Genomic DNA, 17,167 nt, shown 5'->3' with positions numbered 1-17,167 from the left:
GTCTGTGGGAATGTGCTGGAATGGGAAATGGCTGCGGGTCCACGTGGGCTCCAGATACCTCAAGGGTTGGCCAGCGGCTTCTCTGAGCAGGAGCTGAGGTCTGGCCATTTGCAGCCCTGGGTGACGGACATCTCACCACGACCGTGACCACCTGCAGATCCCCGCATCACAGACTGTCCTCAGGTAAGTAGTGGAGCGCCTCCTTCCAGGCATGTTCAACCCTGGCTGGCCTGGCAGACAGGCCCTAGAGCTGGACGTGAGCTGCCCTCCTACTGTGTGCTCACCAAAGCTGGAAGGTTCATGGGGCGGGGGGTGAGTCGCCCTGAGCAAGAGCTACCTGCGACTCATGACTTCCCCGAGCCACCACTTGTGAAGGGCAGGACTGGGGTTTGTGGAACCCAAACCAAGGTGGGGGAGGGGTGACTAGACACAGAGCTGGGCTCTGGCCCTGCCACGGACTCGCTGGGTGAGTTCAGCATATCCTTTTCTTCCTGGGCTAGTTTCACTGTCCAGGACCCAGGTGCGCCCAGCTGTGCCCCTCCCCCAGCCTCCCCTGCCCCACCTGGGTCCTGCCTCCCAGTTAGGCCGAGCGCTCTGCAGAGCGAGGGAGGGAGAGGACAGAAAAGTAAACACAGGTGCCTACAGCTGGTGAGGCTAAGGCTACCACAGGAAAGCTGGGCCACCCACAGCCCAAGTGCTCCATTCAAAATTCCTCCGCAGTTCCAGAAAAAGGGAGGGCCCACTGGGAGTCTGTTACTGGAGATTAGGAAGAGACGGGCAGGAGGGATCCAAGTTAGGATCTCTAGCAGAACTGGCTGGCCCTGAAGGCCTAGGAGGGAAGGCTGGAGACAGGACCCTCCCACCACATCAGGGCCCTTCAGAAGGTGTGAAGGTGTCCGCAGGTGCTGCAGATGTCACGGGGTAGGGGGTGTGGAAAGGAGAGCATCACTGGTAGAGAAGGGAGGTGGGCTCCTAAAGCAGGGGGACCAAGGGGAAGACCTCCCGGGCAGCTCTGGCCAGTTTCCAGATGACGCCACTCAGCACCGGGTGGGGAAGGGTGGCGGGCAGCAAACACATGTGCTCCCAAGCCAGTCTACACACCTGGGCTTTCCCATCTGCCTGAATGTCCAAGGTTTAACATGGAGTGCCAGTTCTGGTGGCCCAAGGACAGCCCGACACAGGTGGCTGACATGCGCCCCCCTCCCCACCGCTACTCTGCAGTTACTCTGCTCCCTTGTTCCTCAAACCCACAGAATACAGAGACGGGCCCTCCGCAGTGGCGCGTGTCTCCGAGATGCAGGGGCCGGTGGGTCCCTGTCTCTGTCGCTGCACCAGAGCAGTATTAGGACAGCCCCCCACCCCTGCAACACGCAGCAAGGGCCTCTGGATGGGACCGTCAGGTGTTTCACCTTCACTTTGGAACCACCATGACCCACAGATCTCAGCCCCCCACAGCCAATCCCATCAGAAGGGAAGGGGAGACCAGCCTAGACGCTCACGCAGCTTAATCTGGAGGGAAGGGGGGGAAAGAGGGGGAAGATTTTAATCCTGCATCAGATTAAACAGATTAAAGAGGAGCTCCAAAACCTCCAATCTCTTAGCCCGCTGCCTCCTGGACCCCAACCCTGGACCAGAGGAGGGCAGGCAGACATCTCTTCCTCCTGCTAGGTCAAACCTGTCCCCTCCCCACATTCCCGGGCCCCTGGCGAGACAACCCTGCCTTTCCCTTCCCCTGCTCACTACGCTTCAGGTTCCCATGGCAACCCCATCCTCAGCTCCAGGCAGGAGAGCAGAGCAGAAGCAGACAGAGAGAGGCTGTGGGGGTGGGGGGAGAGGCGCAGACTCGAGGGTGTCCTCAGCCGCAGAGGAGCCCAGGAGGGCAACACCAGGAGGCTGCGAACTCAGGATCCTCGCAGACAGTGTCAGTAAGGAAGACAGGTGCCACGAGTGTGTTTCGGGGTGGGAGGGAGGATGCACAAATGTGGGTGCTGTGCCCTTCCCCCACCCACACAACTGCCTTCCAAGAAGCCTGCAACTGAGCTGACCTGCTTCCAGAGATAACTGCTGGGAATTCTACCTTTTCCATCCCTCTCTGTCCCTAGGCTGGAGCTCTCCCCACCCATCACCCACAGATCCCAGTCAGGATGAACGGATGTGAGTGGAAGCCAGTGCAGGGTGCTGAGGCCGCTGAGGTCACGAGGGGTTACCACCTCAGCTAGTGACCCTGCTGGGACCCCAGCCCCACCAACAGCCCGGGTCCAGGGTGGGAAGAACTGGGTGTCCCAACCCTACCTGGAGCTCGGTGCAGAGCACAGCTGTTCTTTGTCCCTTCTGGGGCCAGGCCGCACCCAGCCCCTTGTTTATTTCTCCCAGCAGTGGGCCCTCAGTGATGTCCCTCCCCGCCTCTGACTGCTGCATCAGCTGCTCTGGGGAAGAGAGGGGCATGGAGACAGCCCAAGGCCACTAGGAAGGGAAGCCTTGGGGGTAGAGCGGGAGGCCAGGGGAAGGGATCTAGCAGCTATGAGGGCAAGGACAGGGACCAGCAGGTCAATCAGGCAGTGGATGGCAGCGGCGAGGACCTCTGCGAGAATTTACAGGCACACCAAGTGACTTCTTGATAAGACTATGTCCTGTGCCCCTTCTCTCTTGAAATCCGCCACAAGGCTTTGGGCTGGAAAAGGCAGGCATTATCATCGTGCCCATTTTACAGATAAAGAAACTGATGCTCAGTGTCAAGGACAAAGACTTTGCCCAGTGCACTCCCCCTCCCGACAAGGGCCCCGGCCATCTAGGGAGACGCTGACATCTCTCTCAGATGGACCCCAGCCCACACCGCTAGCTCCCAGAGCTCTGGGGAAAGATGCACTTAGCAGGGTGGGTCTCGAGCAAAGTTCTTTATCTTTCAAGCCCAACCAGTTCCTAAGATTGGTCATTATGACACCCTCTGGGAGTCAGAAGGCTGGTAGACAGTCAGAAGCCACTTACTCCTTAATACTTTTCTAAAGCAGGGGCGCCTGGGTGGCTCAGTGGGTTAAGCCTCTGCCTTCAGCTCAGGTCATGATCTCAGGGTCCTTGGATCAAGCCCCGCATTGAGGGGAGCCTGCTTCCCCCTCTCTCTGCCTGCCTCTGCCTACTTGTGATCTGTCAAATAAATAAAAATCTTAAAAAAAAAAAAACTTTTCTAAAGCAGGTGTCTACAGAGGGGAGAGTGACCTGCATGGATGTAGGAGAAGGGTCCTCTGCCTCTCCTGGGTTTGCCCTAAGGACCTCTGAGTCAGCTTCCTGTTCAGAAGGGCAAGGAGGGCGGGGAGGATGCTGAGAAGCTGAGGCTCCTGCTATAGACACACTGGTGACAGGGATAGCTTAGAGGACACAGCCCTGCTCCGCTCCTACCCTCAGCAGCATTCCAGAGGCAGAGCCAGAACCAGAATAGACCAGAGATCCTGAAAGCCCGCTCCCCCTTTCTACAAGCAACCTGGCCCCTTCCAGCCTTAGACCCCTTCAAAAACCACAGCTTTTTGTTCAGGGAGGAACAAAAATACATCAACAAAAGCAACAAGGAGCCTTTGGTTTTACCAAAAGAAAAAAAAAAACAAAACAAAAACCCAGCCCCTACATCCTGCCTGTGGAAGGAGCTGCTGATTCCCCTGCTGGGAAAACTGCCCATGTTGGGGGGGGGGGCTCCTTTCTAACCCAGTTTCTCACCCGTCCCCCAGGCCTAAGGGGCTGAAATGGTGGGGACAGGAAGCAACAAGGAAGCATTGTTTGACCAGAGGGAAAAAAAAAATGAGCAGCCAGAAAGATCAAGGCCAGACATGAAGAAGAACTTACCAGCCCTCAGGCATGAAAGACAGGATGAAAAATCAAAGCTGGTACCCATCCCTGATGGCAGAGTACATAAAGAGAAATGATTCTGCCAAGGTGGGGAAGGCATGCAAACACTGGGCCTCAGTTTCCTCATCTCTAAAATGGGCAGTTAGGAAACAAATCCCTGAGGTCCCTTGAGGCCCCAACATCTCTGAGTGTAAGGCTTTAGGGATGAGTGTGGTGGTGGTGGCGGGGGGGGGTACTGGCCCTTTGAGTCTGCCTTCTCCATTCCAAACACACATCACACACACACCCCTCACCCCCGCTCCCAGCCAGCACTGCACCTGCTCCCTGGGACATTTGATCCTACTGTTCCCAATCAGAGGCAGGAAAGAAGGAAGTAGGAAAACTCCAGGCCCTAGTCCCCGATTTACCCACCAATGCCCCATCCCTAAGTGTAGCTGGGATTCGGGACAGTTTGTTAGAACCCAGAGACATTCTGAGCCGGCAACCCCAGGAGCACAAGCCCCACCCCACACTCTGACACCTGAGGGAAGGAGCAGGGGGACAGTCCCTTGTTCTCCAGAGTCGGCCATCTCCATCCGCCCTCTTCAGCCCCTCACCATACAGCTCAAGGAAACTGAGAGAAGGATCTGGAAGTCTGCAGTCAGTGAAGAAGTGGGGAAGGTGCTTCTGAGTGTCCTCCCTTCCTTCCCCAGCCCATGTCCACTTCCACACTCAACACCCCCAAAAGCTGGTTACCCTCTCTGCCTGGCGTGTGCGGCCTCCGTGAACTCCTGGCTCCCAAGGAGGAGGGAACAGGCCCATTTCTCCCCACTCGCACCCCACCCACCCATGACCTCCACATTCCTGGACTATGTGCATGGAGACAAAGGGACAGGTTTGTGGGTGTGGACACATCAGCCCCACTTTCACAAAACATAGTTTACAAAACAAATAATCGAGGGCATAAATGTTTCTCTAAACAAGGGAGCCAGCAGGTTAGAGGGAGCCCCACCTACCTAGAAGTTTCGCGAAAGCATTTGAGGGTGGTTCTTGTACCTGCAGCCACTGTGCAAAAGCGGAAAGGCACACCTCTCCCTTGCCACAGCAGTGCCAGGGTGTCTGGGCCCGGGAACTGTGAACACACACGCCGCCCATTCCATCTGACTCCTTGGCATTTCTCCCCAGCCCCACACCCAAGCATGTGCGTCTGGATACGCACGAGGCACGTGTTTATTAAGGCCCCGTCTGTAGGGGCCCCTGACCGCCCAGCAGGCTGGCTGTAAGCTCTCGCCTGAGTTCTCTTTCCTGTCTTACCCTGAAACAAGTCTGGTGCAAGGAGAGAAACAGAAGAGGCCTTTTTGCTGCTCACAGTCACTTTCTGGAACATTTTAAAATCTCAGTCTTGAGAAGCCACCAGGGAATGACAGCCAGCCTTCTTCTCTCTTGACCACCTCCCCCTGCAAGATTCTGGCTCAGGGACTGGCCAAAAATAGGCACACCATAGAAGCCTCCCTGCACACCAAAGTCACACCCTCACCCACCAAGGGGGACAGTCCCACTCCCTGGCAAAGTGCCAGGAGAGATCACCAGCCCCTCTGGGGAAGACCCAGAGGGGCTGAGAAGGAAGCAAGCCAGGCCTGAGGTCTACAAGGCAAGGCCGGGAGCAGGGTGAGGGCACAGCTATCCCCTGGGAAACCCCAAGATTTAGAAACCTGAATGCCACTGAAGGATGGGGCCAAAGGCAGAAAGGAAACAGGAGGGAATAAGAGCCCTGTGAGAGCACAGGGCGGCCTGGCCCGTGGCAGGGGCTCGCCCTCTTTGGTCTAGGGACCGGCATCCCTAAGATATCCCTAAGACACCCGGCATCCATGACAGGGGAGAAACTGAAGGTCAGACAGGTGCAGAGGGTACTTCCTGCAGGCCAGGCCTACTACATTTGGCTTCTTCTGGACTCACCAGATCAGGTGTGCGGGCCAGACCCACTGCTCAGCAGACGCCCTCCCAGCTGAAGTGAGAAAGGCCTGGGGGAATGAGGGGCCAACCTGCTTCTCAGGCAGGGCGGGGAGGGGGGTGGCAAGAACCTCGGGGAAACAGCACCCAGGAAGAGATGCTTCATCTTCTGTCCCTCCCTGGAGACCCCACCACCTGCAGGAGCCCTCACCCCACTTACTGTGACCTCTCTGGGAGAAGGCTGAACAGCTAAGCTGGGACTCTGGCACTAGGCTGAGAAGATATGGAGAAAACAAGGATAAGCCTCTGATTTCTCTCGCCAACTCCCATCGCTCACTGAATTCTAGGCTACTAGAGTCCGAGGCAGAGACATGAGAAAGCATCAATCCCTGCCACCCACGCCAGGCTCGGGGCTCTGCCACACTTCGGTCTTGGAGGGACAGAGGCTCAGCAGATGCCCCCAAAGGAGCCTTGGGGCCCGGAATCCAGCTTCACGTGGTCCAGCCACGAAGGAGTTAAACTGCCCCTGGCCTCTGGCTTCACTGAACCCCACCCCACTCCCCAACGGAGGGAGGAAGTGGCAGAGAATCAGGGCTTGTGCGAGCCCTTAAGAATTCTAAGAATGTCCCATTTCCCTTGGGGGGTGGGGGGGGTTGGTGGGGGAAGAGGATCCGTGGAAGCTAATAGAAAAGCAGAGGCAGCTGCAGAAGAGCCAGGACCAGGCTGTGACCCTCCTTCTACCCAGGGGCAACCTTCCCAGTGCCCCAGTCTCGCGCAGAAGGGACAATGACCAAGCTGCTTCCTCAGCTGGAGATTTTGGTCAATCTGCTTCTCCAGCACCTGGCACAGGTTGGCATAGAACAGCAGGCAGGCAGTTAAGTGCCTGATGGATGTCCAAACCCCAGGGACAAGACACGGTGAGGTTAAGAGGTGACTGGGGTGCTATAAGCAAGAGACAGCCTTTCAAAGGGGTTTCAGCCCCCCAGACCTTTTAGCCAAGTCCCATGGTTCCCCTCCTTGGTCAACTTCAGCTGCGAAGAGCCTCCTGACTGAGAAAAAGCCAGGACTCAAGTCAGATCCTGGCTTTTTCTGAATTTTCATGTTGCCGCTACTTAGTAACTTGACCTTTTAAAGCCTTCATCTGCTAAGGGTGCCGTGAGGTCACACACACGTGGCAGCCCCCACACAGAGTTTACACTTGCTACACAGGAGGTCAACTTGAAGGCGGCGAATTTTCTGGAACTGCCCAGGATGGGAAGGGGGTATGCCGGATAGAGTCGCACCCCACCTCTCCCTACCTCCCTGCAGCAGGACAGGCAGCAGGTCCCAGTAGGTCTCAGTGCAGCAGGAACAGAGCCAGCCAACTCCACTGGGAAGGACAAGGATTCTACAGCCAGGAGGGAAGAGATCTAACCCTGGGGCCAGGACCCCCTGCAGGCTGCCCCCAGTTTTCAGGGGGCAAACATCAGGAAGGGCTAGAGCCAGAAGCCCCCAAAGCCTAGGGCGCCGACCCTCTGACAGGGGGCAGGGGAGATAAAGAAATGAGGGAAGGCAAACACAACAGGGCAGAGCACCGTGTCCTCAAGGGCCACGTAGGGCCCCTCTCTCACAGTAGGGCGCAGTGGAGGGAACATGCTTGCCTAGCAGAGAGCAGCATGGTTACTGGGTCTGAACCAGCCTCTCACTGGCCACATCATTGCGGGCAAGTCCATTCCCTTCCCCAGCCTCAGTTTCCCTCCCTGTAAAAAGGGCCTATGAGCTGCCCTTACTTCATCCTGCCCAGGTGAGGACTAAAGGTGATGAATGCTTATTCCTGCGGCAGTGCTGGGCAATATCCCCAAACAGGAGGGGGGGGGACTCACACATTGCAGTAGAGGGTAGGAGGGGGGAGGGCGGCAGGACTCACGCGTTGCAGTAGGGGGTCTTCTCGTAGCCCTTGTAGTTCTTCATGTTGAGTGTCATCTTGCAGGTCTCGCAGTGGAAGCATGCTTTGTGCCAGAACTGGGGACAGAGGCAGAGGGAGCACAGCTGTGAGACACTGGGACTCAGAGAAGGGGGACTCGGGCCCTAGGAAGGAGCACTCCGTCCCAGGGACTGGATCACAGCCTCAGGTCACAGGCTCCGGCAGACATGCTGGGTGAGTGGGGGGAAAAGGCCCCCAGAAGGTTGGTTCCGCCTCCCCCAGACCACTTCTGCCGCCCGCACCGCCGCCCCCCCCCCCACCGCAAGCTGGAGAAGCCTCATTGCTGATGCAAAGTTGCACCAGGGTTGCTAAGAAGCCATCACTGCTGAACTTGAAGGGGCAGCTCTGCGGCCTTGACAAGGTCTAGAGAAGCCGACGGAGGCGGGCCCAGTGGCCATGTCCTGGGCAGGAAGCCTGGCACGCCTTACTCCCACTCCAGCCCCACCCCCACCGCAAGGCTGTTCCTGCTGTCACCTCCCACCTCCTTGGGGCTCCCTGTGACCACGGTGTGGTGAGTGCCCCAAGCTCTGGTCACCACACCCATGCCCTTTCTACCTTCCCTCACCCTTCTCCCAGATCCAGCCAGGGAACTGGTAGGAGAGCCCCCCACAGGGGCTCGCTGTCCCTGGAGGCACTACAGAGCTCTGCTTGGAGGCTTATGGCGCAGTGGGGACATCAAGTCAGGGCCCAGGCCCCTAAGCCATTTCCACGTAACAATGAGGAGTCAATGAGGAATCACCTATACAGGGGCGCCTGGGTGGCTCAGTGGGTTAAGCCTCTGCCTTCGGCTCAGGTCATGATCTCAGGGTCCCGGGATCGAGCCCCACATCGGGCTCTCTGCTTGACAGGGAGCCTGCTTCCCCCACTCTCTCTGTTTGCCTCTCTGCCTACTTGTGATCACTCTCTCTGTGTCAAATAAATAAATAAAATCTTAAAAAAAAAAAAAAAGAAAGAAAGAAAGAGATCACCTATACAGCACTCAGCACAAGCACTCAGCTTGGCCCCTCTGGAACGTTAGGTGCTGGGCACTGCGACAGGTATAAACCCACCCCCAGGGGCTCAGCAGCTCCCAGTGGAGGTCTGTGTGTGCTGGGGAGCAGGCAGGGGGTGGGGTGCCTCTACTGGCCCAACCACAGCTACGGCGCACGTGCAAATGAAGGGAGCAAACCATGGGGTGGGACAGGGAACACGAGGGGAACAGGGAAGACGAGGAGCGAAGGGGGACTGGTGCAACAGAAGTGCCCCCATCCTGAGAAATGTTGATCCTCACTGGCAGGCAATCCCCTGCCAGGGAAATAGAGATCCTGCCCCAGGCAGCCCAGAAAGAGATCAACACCAACCTGGAGTCCAGCTTCCAGGATCCCAGAATCTGGGCTATCTGCTGACCTGGCTGGCCCCTCTCTGCCCCATTTCCTAGTGGTCAGAGGAAGGCACTCCTGACCCCTCAGAGAAGGAGGCCGGAAGCCAGGGAAAGGCCTAGGGGGAGACTTCTGGAGGTGCCCAGCACAGAGCTGGCTCTCAGCCCCGTGTCAAGGAATTCCCCCTAGTCAGTGCTCTTCCAAATGTGTTGCCCAGCCAAGGGGCGCTCCTGGGTCACTCTGGAGGAGGGGGGGCAGAAAAATGGAAGCTGAGAGGCTAGGATACCACCTCCTCAACCCTGGCCCCCCTCAACCAGAAACGAGGGGATAATCTGGGGGTAAGAGCCACTTTCCCTACCAAGGAGACTGGCCCAAAGTGGAGGAGTAAATGAAGTGGTAGGAGATCCACTCTTTACGGAAGAAGGCCAGCAGGAAATCTGGAAGCAAAGGCATGGCTGCTGTCAGCTTGGCCTTTACCCCCACCTGGGCCTATCCCAGAGCCCAGCCCCAACTCCTCCCAGTACGAAACCCCTACACACACAACCTGGCTGGAAAAACGAGACCAGGGTAGTCCCGGCCCCCCATCAGTGCCCCCAAGTGACAGCCCCCCTCTCTACCCCAGTGCCTGGGAGGTGCTGGCAGAGTGCCCCAGCCCTGTCACCACCCAGTCTGCCGGCCTCTGCCTGCCTAGCGGCACAGGCCCCTTGCCTGGGCCTCCACCTCCCCGCCACCCCCTCAGGGGCCTGCCAGGAAAAACATTCTCTGGAATCCGGACCATGACCCACTTTCACACTCACATACGCAGGAATATGCACTGTCCTAGGACTGGGGACCTCCAAAGCTGCCTCCTGACTGACTTGGGGGAGACACAGGGCAAGAAGGAGATAGCCAGGTCCCCGCACCGGGGGGGCAGGGGGCTGGCGAACCCCTCAGGAAGGGGGCAGGGCATACTGGAAAGGCTGGGGGTACAAGACTGCCACAAGAAACCTCCCAGCTGCCTTCTGGAGGAAGGGAAGCCCCCAGGAGGGGAAGGCGCCCATTTCCATGGACGGTTCATCCCCCCTCACCCTCAGAGACCCCATACTCCGTCGGGCGAGAAGCAGTGGGGGGCTCAGGAGTGGGATCATGGAAAGGAGAGTGGACTGACGGCCTCCAGCGGCGCTACTGATCTCAGGCTCCCTGCCTACAGAGTGGTCTCATGGAGGTGCGCGGCGGGGGCGTGCAAGGGACGGGGTGACCCAGATGCAGGCTCCAAGCCCGGCAGGGAGAGCCGCTTCCAGTCATTTCCCTCCTCCCTCTAGGGGAGAGCTCCAAGGTTAAAGAAAATCCAGTAGCTCCGACTACTGTGTCCTCTTTGGACAGGGGAGGGGAGGAGTGGAAGGGGGAGCAGACGATGGCCCCTGGGGGTCAAGCTGGAGCTGGGGAACCCAAGGGGATCCCAAGATGAAGGGCACCCCATCCCTGTTTCCATCAGGTCTGGTAAAGGACGCAGGGAAATCAGTCAGTATAGCCCCACAATGACCTGTCTGCCTCCCTCCACTGCAACGATCGCTGCCCTGGCCCAGAGCCAGAGATCCCCCACCCTTTCCTGGAGGCCCCAGGTAGATTTCAGAGAGGCATGCCTGAGACTCTAGCCTCAGGGGAGCAAAGTACACCTCTGGGCACTGCTCTAATCCTTCCTGCTGCCTGTAGGAAGTCCGCTGTTTCCCTTGTCACAAAAACCAGAGCTGGGGGGCCAGTTAGAAGCCTCTCAGCCCCTCTCCAGGCTCCAGAGGTGCCCACGACGCTCCTCCACCTGCACCTCTAAAGCTGCCATCTGCTCCACTGCAGACCCATTCCACAAGAAGGCAAATGGAGGCTGATGCGGGCAGAAGCCAGATCCCCCACACTGGTGGAGGCTTGGGCCAGCCTCTCTCTCTGGAAGCACTGTGCAGCGGGGGGAAGGGGTTCTCACGGCTCTGGGGGAGCGGGACGTGGCAAACCTCAGGTCACTGTGCCTGCAGCCTGGCACCTTGCCCTCTGCGCCTAGCCCAGGCTGCCCGGGGTGGCCATGAGTCAGGGTTAGAGGGTGAAGCCGTCCCCTCCCTTCCTGTTGCCAAGGGTTACAGAGACTCCCTCCTCTGGGAACAACACCAGCTATACCCTGGCCAGGCTGGGGTCACCACCCTAGCTCTGCTGGCCACCTGGGCTACTGGCTTAAAGGCACAGACCCTGGCTGCACCTCCCCAATTCTCGAGGGGGAGATTACCATTCCCAGTGCCCCAGCTCCACACAGGAGCCCAGGCCCAGAACATTCCTCAGGCAGGGGTCAGGAAGTGGACCACCAAGGACATTAGGAGACGTGTAAATCAAAGTACCTTTTGCAAACACAGAACAGACAGAAAAGCTGAGCACAAAGAACTTTAGATTTGAATTCCAGCTCTGGCTGAGGGGGAACAGCCACATGATGTCGGAGCCTCCACGGACGGGGTTCATAATTTACAGGAGCAATCACATCTGTTTTGTGAAGACGGAACCTGGCGCGTCAGTCAGTAGTAGCTACTGTGAACGGATGGTCACGACGATCGTGGGGTGCACTGAGCTTCAGCTAGGAAAGTGGGGCACCGCGGCTATCCGACTTGTCCTCTCTCACGTCTAGCCCAGCCACCTTCTACCTTGCTGCCCCCTGTGGCGGGGTGGTTCAGACCACCAGAGCACAGCGCCCTCTGGCCAAGGTGTTCCAAGGGGACGGAGCAGTCCACCAATCCTCTACCCCTCCCAAATGTCTCCACCAGTTTTCAGGGTCCTGGCAAAGTAAGCCAGGGGACAGCATCAGATCCCCAGATACAAATGCTTCCCCAGCAGGGTCCAGGACAAAACTCCAACCTTCTCCAAACGTCGAGGAAGTTCTGAGACACAGACTCCCCTCCTCCCCAAAGGCCCCACAGCAACCATTCAGAGAGCCCGGCACAAAGCAGGTGATCAATAAATATTTGCTGAATGAATGAGTGAATGAGGTCACCCCATTTCTCCCCCAACTCTAAGCCTAGAAGTCCTCTGGGAAAGCACATTCCGACCTCCCTCCTCAAATGCCATCAACAGCAATGCATATTTATTCAGCATGCAAAGCATGCTGGGAGCTGCAGATTGGGGACAGGTTGGGGGCAGGGTGGCCTTCAGAGGTGACACAGCCTTTACCCACCTAAGCCTTTGAGAGGTAAGTCTCAGGGAGAAGAAAAAGCTAACATTTAAGGACGTTGCTTGTGCTCTGGGTCACAAGGTGAGCTATGTACCACAGGGAAATCATAGTGAAATGCGTCTAATTTGACACTCCCCTATAGTAAATGGGAGGCCTTGGGAAGTTTTAGCAACCACACCTATGAGACGGAATGCTTCCCCCTCCCAGGTCTCGGTCGTCTGGGCACCAGGTCCCTAGTCCAAGCACCTGTCCTTACTGTATAGAGAGAGTTGAGAGGAGTAAGTCTTACACCTGAATATTCTAGGCCTGCTGCTCAGTGGAGCTGGGGCCACAGGTCTCCCCAAGGCTGCCACCTGTAAGGAGGGCTCTAAAAAGGAGGAAGAACCAACTTCCACTTCTCAGGGCAACCCCACCTGAATGTCTTCTTCTAGGTAGGGCAAGAGAACCCCTGGAGAAGCACCTTATAGAATCCCTACCCCCTCACCTCTGGCACCCAGCACCAAAAGACTATAAGGGAGCTGGATGTGGGGCTGGACCGAGTATCCCAGAAAGACAGGCAGGACAAAGACTGCATGTACCACATCCCCTGCAGGCACTTTAGTACACTGCCCCACCTCCAAGGAAATGAATCATTCATACCCATAAGACAGATGGTGAATACTGAGGCCTAAAGCCATTCATAAAGCTGGTGGGAGCAGACCCGGAACTAAGACCAAGTTTCCCAACTTCTGGCCTAGCAATCCCTCCACCATATATAGCTTCTGCCTTATACAGGTCAAAGAGCCTACAGCCTCTTCCCAGTTCGTGGCTAGGGAGAGAAGGGGGGGGGGGGGGGGGGATTTGCGGCACATGGAACGCAGAGGCCAAAATGCAAGATGCAGAGGCCAAAACAGGCAAAACCCCAATGTGCAAGGACAGTTAGCTCTTCAGTCTGTGCCTCCAAGCTCAAGTCCTGCCCCCCAGAAGCTGGCAGGGTCTTTGGGAAGCTCAACACCCCCACTGCTTATGCCCACAATATGGCCCTCCTCTTCTGCCCAGCCAAACCCAGGAAAGACAATGAAAAGCAGAAACACATACATATGCCCATGTATCCCATATGCCCATGTATCTCCTTCCTCCAAGAGCAAGTTCAATTTTATTTCAGGACCTGGGAGCCCTACTCCCACTGCCCTGACTCAGAGGCTAAAGATCACCGGGGAAGCTCCAATCCCAAGGGGGAGGGAAGAGACAGAAAGTAGCCAATGAACTATCCTTTCCCAAACAAAACCTGGCTCCAGGTGCTCAATGAAGTTGGCCCCAGGGCTCTGCACCCTTCTTCTATCCCATGCCCCTCAACCCCTAACAGTTCAGACAAATCAGAGGGGTATCTGGATCTGGGGTCAGCATTGGGAGGTGGGTGAAAGGCCTGCCAAGGAAGGAGATAAAATCACAGAGACTTCTCCTCCAGAATGGGGAGAAGATGCAAAGGGGAGGCATCGCCTTAGGATCTTAGGGAGCTTACAAGGCCAGATCCTACCCCAAACTGCTGGAAACACCCAGTTCTACTCTTCACCCCCCTCCAAAAGTATAATAGCAACCAGATGAACAAGTCTAACATGGATGGGGGGGGGGAGTGACGACGCATAAGGGCCCCTAGGGGACAGTGAATTTCTAGAAGGCCACCTTTCGCTCTCCCTAACACCTCCCCCTTTTCTTGGCTTCCCCTGAACTCAGCCAACCCCACCCTCCATTGGGGAAACCTGCTTTGAAAAGTTAGCTCTTTGTTCTACAAGCCGGTCTCAGGCTCTGAGCACAATTTCAGGAGATCTCTGCAAAGCACCCTCCACCCTACTCCAGCACCCGACCCCGCCCCGCTCTGGCTGGGCAGCCCAGCCCCGGGAGTTGGCTTCTAATTTGAGGTGGGGGCTGGGAAGCTATGGAGGAAGTCCGCTAGTCCATTAAGCGCGGAACCACCGAGGGGGGTGCAAGTCGTCCAAAAAAGGGGGGTCTTGCAGTGGGGCTTGGGTCCTTATTCAAAGCCCAGTTCACCAGATGCAACACTCGCCGGCTGATAGCCCCCGCCCCCGGTCTCCAGGCCATGAAGTCCGGCCATTTGCGGCCAGAGCTGACGGTTTCGCTGGGCCCCCCAGCCTCTGCCCCGCCCCCCCGTCGCCCCCTCCCCCAGCGACCCGCGCTTCCGCCTACTTGGCGCTCAGCGCGGCGGGGAGAGGGAGCGGCCGTCTCCTCTCACTCTCCCGGCCCTAGGGGGCGGGACTGCACCCCTAACCTTCCCCCACCCCCTACCCCCCCACCCCGGGGCCTGGCCACCCTACTCCTCTTCCGTCCTCCCAGCCTCAGGGCACAGAGCTCTACTATTCGCCAGTAGTGGCTGCCGCCACGCGTGGACTCCTTGCCGCGCCGCAGATCTCCCGGTTTCCAGGCTGGGGTCTGTCCCCACACCCCATGACACCGCCCTCCGTCCCTCCTCCCGGGATCGTGGGGATGAGGCGGCACAGACCCGGCCCTTCTCTCCTCCCCTAATCCGAAGCATTGCTCGGGGATTGCAACGACGTGCCTCCCGATCCCGGGGCTCACCTTATCCAGACAGTTCACCTTCTCCGTGGGGTACACGATCTTGCCGCACCGGGCGCAGTTGGGATTCATGGCTCCGGGAAGGGCTGGGGCGGGGACGCCCGAGCTCGCGCGCGTTCTCTTTCCCCGGAGCGAGCTGGCGGGAGGCGGCCGCGGGTGCAACTACTCAGGCAGCGGCGACGGCGGCTGGAGCTAGGAACTGGCCTCCGCCTCCGCCCTCCTTCCCCTAATAAACACAGCGGGGAGGAGGGGCTGCACCGGGGCGGGGACGCGCCGCGGGCAGGGGCGCGCACGGGCGGCGCGCTTCCCGGGCTACGTGGGGCTGCGCGGGGGCGGATTCCGGGGAGGGCGGCGGGGCCCGGGGCGCGCGCCTAGGTGCGTCTCGAGGGTCCCCCGTCAGCGGGCGCTCCGTAGCAGAAGATGCCCGCGAGAAGTGCGCCCGGAGGCCAGAGACCCGTTGGCGCTGGAGGCGGCGCGCAGCCGGTGTGGCTGCACATCTGGGGCGCCCGGGCTGCGAGAGGCGGGCCAATCTCTCGCACCCGTCGAGGGTGGGGGCTGGAACCCTTCCGAACGCGGGATTGGATTCACCAGATTCGGGGACTTTCCTTTGTGCTGGTCGATACCTGGCGTGAACCTGCGGACGGAACGGGAAGCCCCTACCCCGCCCCTCCTTTAGCCTCCCTTCCCCCACATCCTTTCCCACATTTGTAGGGCGGAACCCGTCCCTACAGCCCGGACGCGGCGCAGGGCAGCCCTGGCCGGTTCTTCCTTCCCTGCGCTCTGCCTTGCAGCTTTCCTGGGGTTCTCCGGGTCCCGACACCTTCTGTTTTCCGCCTGGCCCCCCCCTTTCTTCCTTCATCCCTTTCTCCTTGGTCTTACTCTCTACCCTCCGGGTAGCAGTGTTTTAGTACCCAAAAGAGCCGTGTCCGGGCGCAGCAGCGGCTTGGGGGTATAGCTCAGTGGTAGAGCATTTGACTGCAGATCAAGAGGTCCCTGGTTCAAATCCGGGTGCCCCCTTCGTGGCTTTTCCTTCACCTTGAGATGAGCATTTCGCGAATTGTACTTACAGGTGAATTGGATCCTAGGTTGAAAGAAAACCCAAAGTTGATTTATTTTACAAATGCCTTCCTCACTTTCCTAACCTTAGCAGAAAGCTTTCGATTTTGCTTTGTACCCAGCTGAAGGAGGAGTGCGTGCGCGCACAAATCAAGTTCAAAACCTGCAACTCCCTATTATCCGCGCCAGAATTGTCACGATCTCTGGGGCCGCCGCCAGCAGCCTCAAGTGTGTCAGGCAGTTCGAGGCGCCCGGGTCGGAGGACAGGATTACTCCCCCAACTTGGCTTTCCGTTTCCGATGGGGGAGGTGGATGGTCAAAAGAGGGAAACCCGCAAACACAACCTTTCCCCAACTTCAACTTTCTTTCTTAAGTCAGGTGTCATGGACCTGCTGTATCCACCCCTCCCTATTGTTCGTGACACAGGCAGAGGGAACGCGCTTCAAGAATGTTAAAACGGCGAATGCACACCCACCGGCTCATTTTAATTTACAAAAATAAAGTTACGTCCGGATGCAAACGGATATATGCCGATTCGGTGACTCTCAAACTCCAGCGTGCGCCAGAATTACCGGAAGACCTTATTGAGTCCCGTTTCTGAGCCTGGAGGGGAACTTCAAAGAATTTGCATTTGAAACCAGTTCCTGGGGGCTCCCGCCGCTGGTGGTCAGGGGCCACACTTTGAGAACCACTGAACTAGCACTAGGAGGCAATGGAGTTTCACAACCTGAAGGTAGGCCAGATATCTCCGTTGGCTTCCTGACTGACAGTTACCATTGTTGGGTCACGGGGGAATGATGTGTGAAAGCAGCAAGGGCGGCCCCCTCGACTAGGTTTTGCCCAAAAAAAGGAAAAATAAAGGAGAAAGGGAGAGACATGCTGCCTGGATCAGGGGGCAGCTGTGATATTTTAAACCCGGAATCTGATTGTGTCATCCTTGGGAGCCCCTAGGGAATCCTCAGGCGCATTTTTCCCCATGGCTCTCATAACTGTGAGAGGCGTTAAAAAAGCCAGGACATGGAGACTGAGCAGAGCCCAATCCGAAGGAATAGCCAGCTTTTCACCCCTTTTCTGGACACCAGGCCTCAGGCTTACCACCCGCACTTTTGTCAGACCAAAGCCCTCCCTTTGAATAATATAAAGAAGGAGAAAACCATGTACTTTTGACATGTCTTCCCTCTGTGCTGGGACTCAAACTTCTCAAGAATGTAAATAAACCTTCTGAATGTGGATTCTGTTCTCTTAGTCTCCTCCGTCAGAATATGAATAAGGCTAAAT

General features: G+C 57.6%; 1 protein-coding gene and 1 non-coding gene across 2 annotated transcripts in view; one reads left to right on the top strand and one right to left on the bottom strand.

The window, feature by feature from the left end:
• The window catches only part of LASP1 (LIM and SH3 protein 1), a 34,885-nt gene extending 19,980 nt beyond the window's left edge, over positions 1-14,905 (bottom strand). The window contains 2 exon segments of the mRNA XM_032871467.1: positions 7,670-7,764; positions 14,837-14,905. Of these exon segments, the coding sequence (XP_032727358.1) occupies positions 7,670-7,764; positions 14,837-14,905 (164 nt within the window).
• Positions 14,906-15,778: 873 nt separating this feature from the next.
• Positions 15,779-15,850, top strand: TRNAC-GCA. Its single transcript has one exon. It is a non-coding gene; the product is annotated as a tRNA-Cys (tRNA).
• The last annotated feature ends 1,317 nt before the right edge of the window (positions 15,851-17,167 follow it).

The sequence above is a fragment of the Lontra canadensis genome, unplaced genomic scaffold (genome assembly GCF_010015895.1).
Source record: "Lontra canadensis isolate GAN:19392208 unplaced genomic scaffold, GSC_riverotter_1.0 scaffold43, whole genome shotgun sequence".
NCBI classification, from domain to species: domain Eukaryota; kingdom Metazoa; phylum Chordata; class Mammalia; order Carnivora; family Mustelidae; genus Lontra; species Lontra canadensis.
This window is presented reverse-complemented; position numbering and strand designations above follow the sequence as displayed.